The sequence below is a fragment of the Centroberyx gerrardi genome, chromosome 17, assembly GCF_048128805.1.
Source record: "Centroberyx gerrardi isolate f3 chromosome 17, fCenGer3.hap1.cur.20231027, whole genome shotgun sequence".
Classification (NCBI taxonomy): Eukaryota; Metazoa; Chordata; class Actinopteri; order Beryciformes; family Berycidae; genus Centroberyx; species Centroberyx gerrardi.
In genome coordinates this window covers 16,051,056-16,059,943 of record NC_136013.1, presented here as the reverse complement: position 1 = coordinate 16,059,943, position 8,888 = coordinate 16,051,056, and the positions used below count along the sequence as shown (strand labels likewise).

At 43.4% G+C, this 8,888-nt stretch overlaps 1 protein-coding gene across 2 annotated transcripts; it reads left to right on the top strand.

The window, feature by feature from the left end:
* Positions 1 to 34: 34 nt before the first annotated feature.
* Positions 35 to 8,753, top strand: LOC139931717 (sushi domain-containing protein 6-like). 2 transcript variants are annotated; one of them, XM_071925307.2, is made up of 9 exons: positions 35 to 228; positions 868 to 1,009; positions 3,738 to 3,929; positions 4,603 to 4,794; positions 5,311 to 5,502; positions 6,112 to 6,306; positions 6,465 to 6,597; positions 6,828 to 7,234; positions 7,323 to 8,753. In XM_071925307.2, exons 2-9 carry the CDS (start codon positions 892 to 894, stop codon positions 7,346 to 7,348), a joined length of 1,455 nt encoding a protein of 484 aa, XP_071781408.2. In that variant the 5' UTR covers positions 35 to 228; positions 868 to 891; the 3' UTR covers positions 7,349 to 8,753. The 2 variants fall into 2 exon arrangements, with proteins under 2 accessions (XP_071781408.2, XP_078145815.1); XM_078289689.1 differs by having other exon boundaries at positions 35 to 232.
* Positions 8,754 to 8,888: the final 135 nt, after the last annotated feature.

Here is an 8,888-nt window from a genome sequence, read left to right as displayed (position 1 = left end):
CAGCTGATGGGCTTCAATCAATGCAGCTAGCGTAGCGGGTAACAAGCTAGCCATTAGGGAGCTAGCTAGCGGTTAGCTGTAGTAGCACTATTCCCCTTGTTAAAGTAACATTTGTTTTAGTTGTTTCCCCTAGTAAATGTCTTCAGTGTATCTGGGGTATTTGGATTCTTGATAAATGTCCACAGTGTGAGTGAGCGAGGGTGGAGGATTCGAGGCCGTGTTGCTGTGGTAGGTAACAACGAGCCATTTTTGCTGTTTAGCTAACATTAGCAAGCTAACTAGGCTAATATAGCGATAGATCATCTAGAAGGCTAACAATGAAAGCCAGCTACGATGTGTTGTGTTCGATGCTCTTCTGTAAATTCCCCTAGAATTCGATGGTAACACCACTGACAGCTAATGATCAATCTACGATATAGACTCTGTTTGAAAATGGGGTGTCTTTAGCTTTGGCCTTGTTCTCTATAGCTACCATAACAAGGAAGCGCTGAAAATGGGTGTGTAGCTGCTGAAACCGAAACCATTCAGAACCAGAGCTATACGTGGGAGATGTAAGCTAATGTAACGAGAATTTTGACTACCGTTAAACTAAGGACTGCGCATTATTTTCGAGATAACACTAGCACGCTAAATGAACTGCCTAGCGATTATTATTGTTTCTACGATTGCCTTTCCCCATTTTCTCTCCCCATCATACATTTGACGATTGTCCCACAATCACACCCATTTCACTGGCACCTGTCCAAGCTATGCAGAATACTTGCGCCAGGCAGGTTCAGCATATGGTCAAGGCTGTGCGGGATTGTTTGATTGCTCTGCACTATTTATTTATCGTTTTGAATTGAAATGCATCTCTGATCTTCCCAGGTTGAGTTGACTCTGCAGGGGAAGATGTGCAATGGAATGATAGAGTCAATATCAAACGCCTTTTGGACCCGCACCTCAACCACCAAACGGTCCCTCTCCCTGCTGCTGGTGCTGACTGTAGTGTCCACTGGACAAGGGTCAGGTAAGAGGCATTAGGTGGGGTTTATGGTTGCACACCATTAGGCACTGCTTGACAGGTTATTTCTGTACCGTGTTAACCTTTCCACTCTCTGTTGAGGAAATAGACTTACAATCAGGACAGAAATGACCAAACTGCTGAATGTCAGAGTGCTGAGGCCCGGGGAACGTTTGAGGATACAGCCTCACTCCCACTCACAGAGCTGAGAGGAGAACGACTGAGAGGGTGTAAGGCTGTTGATTTCCCTCTCTCTATTAGCTCCCACTTGGCTACATGACTCACGGCTAGGTTATATAAGGTGCTCTGTTGACTGGGATTTTGATGAAAATATATGAAAATGAACTCATGTTCTCAATAGCATGGACTAAATCAACAAGCTCCTAAAAAGACCTCAATATATGCTTGTTTATATCAGCAGGTTTATCATCGCACAGAGTTACAGACTAACTTTTTTCACTGATGCTACTAATGTTTTTAATTGCTATCAATATAACAGAGCCAAAACTGCCTCACATGACGTTGCCTAATTATCTTAAGGTGTCACTGTGATTACATTGTGACACTGAGCTGTACTGTAACTCTATTAATGAACTATATAGAATTATTTAAATAGGCATAGCACTAGACAGCTCAGCTCATCTGTCCCTCATAACAGATGTAGGTTTGCTTAGGCAATCTTGAGAGTTGTGGAATACCTTTTTAAATTATGAAGTGAATTATTATTTTTAAAGAAAATTGTCTATAATATAGCCATGCCCTGCCACATTTGACAAGAAACCTTGCAAAAAAAAATATGACAAATTATTATGGCTAAAATGTCACACATAAACTAAACAAATCACACTTCTGACAATAGTGTGACCAGGCTTAAGAAAGCAAATATAGTCAGTGTTTTCCCCTGTAGGTGGCATAGGCCATCCTGCCTAAACGATTTGAGTTTATTACAGTCTAAATGCTGTCTCAGAGGCTTCTCCACTCTGCCATGGAAGAATTTGTCAGAGAAACCGTAGTATTGGTTTACCTCCTCTACTGTCAGGCTTTGTCTCTCTCGCTATCAAGAAATGATGTGCTTCAATTAATCTAATAAAAACATGCAGAGAACACCTTCTTCATATTCATGTTCTTGTTCTTTTGTTTTGTTTTTTTACACTAGAGCAAAACATTTAAGATATGGAGCATGATTTAACCTGTGCAGGATTTTCTACTTAAAGGAATAGTTCACCCAAAAATTAAAATTCGGTCATTATCTACTCATTCTCATGCCAGTACAAACTCGGGTGAGTGTTTTTTCTTCATACAACTTACCTGGAGTTCTCCAGGCTCGCTGCTGGAGGAGCTTCTTCCAGTGAATGGGGAGTGAATGGGGAGCTGGACGTTCTGCTTCAAAAAGGGCAATAAATGTCCATAAAATTACTCCATAAAGCTCGTGTAGTATAATCAAAGTCTTCTGACGCCTGACGATCGCTCTATGAGTCGAAAAAAATGTAATTTGATCCATTATTTCATGAAAATCCGAGTCGATCGCCATTGCATGTACTTCCGCATTACCAAACCTCACGAGATGGAGGTTGCGCACTATTGCGCGCACAAACCTTGCGCGGCCACAGTGGCCTCGCGAGGTTTTGGTGACATTTATTGCCGTTTTTGAAGCAGAACGTCCAGCTCCCCATTCACTCACCATTCACTGGAAGAAGCTCCTCCAGCAGCGAGCCTGTAGAACTCCAGGTAAGTTGTATGAAGAAAAAACACTCACCCGAGTTTGTACTGGCATGAGAATGAGTAGATAATGACCGAATTTTAATTTTTGGGTGAACTATTCCTTTAATAGCTTACTTGGAATGCAGACTACAAGTGGGCCATGCAAGCATAATTCAAATCATGTGATTTGTGACATTTAATTCACTTTTCTTGTTTAATTTTATGTTTATGTTAGCCTGGCAAGAAGTAGCACATCTGACCGATCTGACTGAATTAGATTTGTCAGTTTGCAAAGAAATTGAATACCAGCCGAAAGAGGTTATTTGGTTGTTGGACAGTAGCACCTCTCCCTCACACATCTGTCATATGTCACGGGATTTTGGGATATGTTCCCACTTACAGAATTTGTGGGCAATGCAACCACAAATTTTGATGACTTGAACATTGTAGAGAACAGGCAAAACTTTCCCATCATACACTTGCTGCACTTGACAAATCCATCCCTTCCTCTCCTTGACGTCCGATGTAAATCTATAAAAAGAGCAATTGTTTTTCTCATTATAGTGGTGGCAATCGGGTATAAAACACATCATGTCAACAGTAATTCTACCCTCGCCTGTCTACCGAAAGTTAGCAAACAAGACGATAGGTGAAGTTTTGGTTCTGGGATGGCTGCCAAAGCTGTAATTTTGTGTCCTGTCTGTACTGGAACATCACACATCATTTAACAGTTTATGATGCAGAGCATGCAAAATTTAAGGGAACAGAGCAGTACATTGTGTCATTTGGTTATATGAATATGTACTACTTGGTATCAGTGGGTAGCCGCACTAGCATAGCTAGCGGGTCTATACCGGATGTGGATTTCAGCGAGACTTCCCTATAGTAAAGATGACTAACATAGGTCATTCTGTTGCTGTATTCCAGTTAGCTGTAATGTGTCTCAAACCAGGCCTTAGGTCTAATATTTGTAGCCTTAGTTCCAGTGAAAACCTTAGCAGTTTCTCAGAACGGCTTTGTCTTCTCTCCCCAGGATGTGTGAGGCCATACATGGTCCAAAACAGCTGGGTCAACCTGACAGAAACCAACAGGGGCTCGTTCCCCGTGGGCACAGTGCTGCAGTACAGCTGTGACCCTGGTTACCTGGCAGAGGGACCCAGCATCCTCACCTGCACCCCACTGGGACACTGGTCCTCGGAGCCCCCTCGCTGCATACGCAGTGGTGGTAAGATATTCTGTGCACCTCTGTCTTCTGATCTATGAAGCTATGTAGAGTCACTGTGTTGCAAACAACCAGCCTTACTTTTAGTCCATCTGTAGTTTTTATTTATGTGGCAAGTTAAAATTCCTCCCTTTCCTGTATCCGTGTGGTGAGAGGGTATTGAGTCGATGTGTACTGCGGTAAAAATGCTTGTTATTTTTTAAAAACAACACAAAGCACCTCTGGTGTGTTGTTGGTTACAACTTGAAAATTTCTTGAGTGAAATAAACATGAAAATATTGAGTTTGACAGTAGGTGCCTCAGGATAGTAATTACAATGTGTCGGGACAGCTGATCCCATCTGAATGAATGGATGCTTGTAACACAGCAAAGAAAGAGTGTACTCCAAACATCTATTTTTTTGTAGTGCTCTCAAAAACTAACAAGTTCCAACAAGTTTTTTGGGGTAATCTGGGAAGACTGCAGCAGAGACCTCAAAAAAGTAGTGCTTGAAGCAGGCTACTTGCCCATGTTATGTTTGCAACACTGTGAATTGACACTAACTGAAATGATTTTCACTCTGATCAATATGAGTAAGATGGATTGTGTATGTTAAATGTTTTAACCCTACACATTAAACACATACATGCATACATACATACATTTGATGATGATGCGGTTTCTTTCTTTCCATCAGTGTGTCTCCCCCTGTCCGAGCCGGAGAACGGAGGCTACACCTGCCACCCAGCCCCCTGTCGAATGTTTTCCCATGGCACTGTGATTGAGTTCTTCTGCAATGAGGGCTTCGTTCTTAAGGGAGACTATAACTACCTGACCTGTCAGTATGGACAGTGGGACGGCCCCATGCAGATCAGTTGTGTGAGCCAAGGTTGGTCAGTCCTCAAACTCAGATCTTTATATAAAGTCTTTGGTCTTTGCCTGTTCTCAAACTTTGTCCCTGCTGATGACCGTACACACTCTGTCTGACCGTGAGACAATCAGATCAAAGCAAAACAATGGCTCTGTATCAAACAGGCTCCTGATTGGCTGCCAGTTAATGCTGCTCTATACAAAGCAATAGCATCTAAACTTCATCTAAACGTCAAGATCAAATTTCAAATTAAAACTCTGCTCTTGTCTCTTTATTTAATGTTAAACACAGTACCTGATTCTATTCACAAAAGAGCATTAAAAACGGGTAGGGTGGCGTATTTCCATGAAAAATGAATATTTACTGTCCTAAATCTTCAGTAGAGACTCCTCCTTTGCATGGCTGCTGTACAAGTCTGATAGAAGTCAGTGGGTGTCTGCTGTATGCACAAAGATCAGAGCATGTTGGGCTTAATGGTTGGTGTCACAGTTATTTGATTACTCTTGTGGAACTCTTGACCCTTTCCTCTCTCAGGTTGCGTAAGGCCCTTCATGGTGCAGCATGGCTCGACTAATCTGACAGAAACCAACAGGGGCTCGTTCCCCGTGGGCACAGTGCTGCAGTACAGCTGTGACCCTGGTTACCTGGCAGACGGACCCAGCATCCTCACCTGCACCGCACTGGGACACTGGTCCTCGGAGCCGCCTCGCTGCCTACGCAGTGATGGTAATGTCTGCATTTCTCACCCCTGTCTTTAGCCACATAGACCCCTTAACACCAGGCATCTACATGGTCCTGTGGGTGATCGGATTGTATTTGGATCCGAGTTATTATAGTTTAGTTTTAGTTTCAGTGTGGGTTTGGCAGTTTTAGTTTAGTTTTTATTTAGTTTCAGTTCTAGTTTATCCTGCACATAAACAAAAGACAGAAACTCAAAATATTTCACGCATATTTTTGTCTGTTAATTTTACAAGTAGACAAGATGGTTTTAATTCAGTTTTAGATTTTTAGCAGTCTAGATTTTTTTATTTTTATTTCAGTTAACGATAATTTTTTTAAACGCCTAGTTTTCGCCTTGGTTTTAGCTGGCATGCCACTCATGTAGTAACGTACTTGTCAATAATGGATCGTCAGAAATCTGATTTCACTGTGTGTACCGGAGATGCATTTTAATGCCAGGTGTTAAATTTAATCCAGCTAAATCATATCTAGATACAATCTGGATAGGAGACACATGTTAATGCCAGGGTAAAGAGGGCCATAGTGACACCTTCAAGCATTGAAATACAGCACTGGAGTCAATCTGATGATGGTTTCCCTGTTTTTTCCGGACAGTATGCCTGCCCCCATACGAACCAGAGAACGGGGGCTACAGCTGCCACCCATCCCCATGCCGAAGGCTTTCCCATGGCACTGTGATCGAATATTTCTGTGATGAAGGCTTTATTCTGAAGGGAGACTATAAATACCTGACCTGTCAGGATGGGGAATGGGACAGCCCCATGCAGATCAGCTGCCTCATGGACCAAGGTAAAGGCAGATTAGCTGGCACGCGTTCAGCCTATTAGTCTAATACTTACAGAGAGCAGCATGGATATCATGTCTGTCTTGGGAGTTGTCTGTCTTGGAGTAACACATTTGATAATTTGAATAGCTGATTTCAAGTCGACTGTTTATCCATCTCACAGACCGAGATCCGACTCTGCCACTGGGGATGCCCACCTTGTCTATAGTGGCATCTACAGCCAGCTCTGTGGCCCTCATCCTGCTCCTGGTGGTGCTGTTTGTGCTGCTGCAGCCCAAACTCAAGTCCTTCCATCGGTGAGTCTGTCCTTACAATCGTCACAGAAGTGTTTTTAAAGAGCCCATGAAGTGGCATCTTGGGAGGAATTTATATTTACGCCTACTAGTGCAGAGTTAATTTCAGTTCATTTCATGGGGATATATCATAACTGTGGCTGAAACCAGAAGCTAGGTACATGGAGGGAACTAGCTTTTGAAGTGACGGAAGTGGATGGATGCTAACAGTGTTCTTGTCCCTCCACACGCAGGCGGGAGCAGGGGGTGTCGGGCCAGCCTGTGTCAATCATGGTGGAGGGGGTCCAGGTGACCCTGCCCTCCTACGAGGAGGCCGTGAGCGGAGGCGGCGGCGCGGCCTCGGCCTCAACCCTCAGCTCCGAGTCCCGCGTCCAGATAGTGCTGTCGGAGGGTCAGCACGCCACGGGGCCAGAGGCTGGCCCCTCCCGGCCCTCCTCCCTCAAACACCAGCATTCAGAGATGGCCGTGGTCCACCCCGTCCCGCCGTCCTCCTCCTCCTCCTCACCCTCACCCTCATCCTCCTGCTGGGGCCTCGAGCAAGTAGGCGCCGCAGCTCCTCCATCCTCACAAAGGAGGCCCTCTACAGGCAGCGAGCAACACACCCTGCCCCTCCTGGACTCTGAGATGGACTATTCTGATGGTAAGGCTTCATCCACACTTCTCCTTATCCATGCATGAGTAAACTCCCCACTTTGTATCGACACAGAGTTTTTGCTTGTTGTCTGCAGATATGCCTTTGCTGAAGGAGGCCTGAAACACGCCGCGGCCCTTCGGACTTACCAGAGACCACCGGCGTTGCTACTGACCTGTAGTGTTGAGCAGAGACGCCTCCTGAGAGTCCATCGCTGCAGCAGCTGTCAACACAGACAAGCCCAACAAGAGGGGCACCGAGTGAAGCTGTGGGTCACTCAGAATAGTTCCTCTCACCATCCCAAAGGAGAACAGAGAGGCGATTCACATGTACATACATGCTTAAAATTTTTTATAGGAATTCTTACACTATGTATGTCTAATGTCTGACACACACATCTGTTTGCTCTTTAAACCATTGGCTTAGCTTGAAAAGGAAAAAGGAAAAGAAGGAGCACCTCCTGAGGGAAGGTGTCTCGGTGGCTTTTGGGGGAAAAAAAAGACTAATGTATTTCATTCCAATGGATGAAGCTGCAAACTCATCTTGGGAGCTCATCAGTGTCTTGTCCACTGTATGTTTTTATCACATCATGTAAGCCGCACATTAGCAATGATGCATGAAGGCCTGACAACCTAGATTGTCTATGAAGCCATGCCCACTCACACCATTTTCTTCCACTACTTTTGCGATTAGGAATGAATGAATCACACTTTGAAGGTGTTATTAATCATGATTCACATCACGCCACATATCACTCTATAAGGCTGCTTTCCCACCCACACGTTGATTGTGCTCCATTGTTTAGTAGATTTTGGGCACACACATTTCTTCTGCTCATTTCAAGTGATTCAGTGTTTCAGGCCTGCTTTTGCCATGTCTCCTGAACCAACTCGTCTCTCGAGTCTCCAAATGTATTCTCCTCTTCATGCTCATACACCTGCCCCCGATGGCCTTAGCTTTCCACTTCTATGCACAAGCATCTGTAATATGGAATTTTAAAAATGAATGTCAGTTAAATGCCTCCACAGCTTAGTGATATTATGTGTGGCTTTGTCAGACACATCACTTGTACACCTGATGAAAATATTATACAGTTAATTTATTCAGGCTGCTTTGAAATTCCTGTTCTAATTAAGTCTAAATAGGAAAACTAAATTGAGTATTTAATATATTTGTGTCCAGAACGCTGTTGATCAGCCATGGCTCCTTTTGATGCTTCCACAATTCTTGGAAACGTTTAAAAATAGGTCTTTTGACTTTGCCGCTTCGGTTAAATTCTACTGCAGGCACGTTATATGTGACACTGTAAAAGTGATTGGGTAAATCCCACACAAAAAAACAAGTAATTGTACAGCTTAGTGTAATGTCAATGTTCACTTTGTTTGACTTTCCATTGAATTTCCTTTTGGACTGAGCAATGGAATTTTGTGTGAAGACGGTATTTTAATATTTGTAAAAAGTTTTAAGTTAATTTTACTCTGTATATACCATGTGATAATTTTGATTAAATATTATTTGAGGTGTGCAATTGGCCTGTTTCCTTCCTTCTCTGTTAAAGGGGTTTCACACTTTTCTCTCACTTGATGTCATTGTGATGCTTTCTGCAGACAATACCCAGCATTCTCTTCTGAGATTAACACAAATATCCACTCACAAAGAGAAC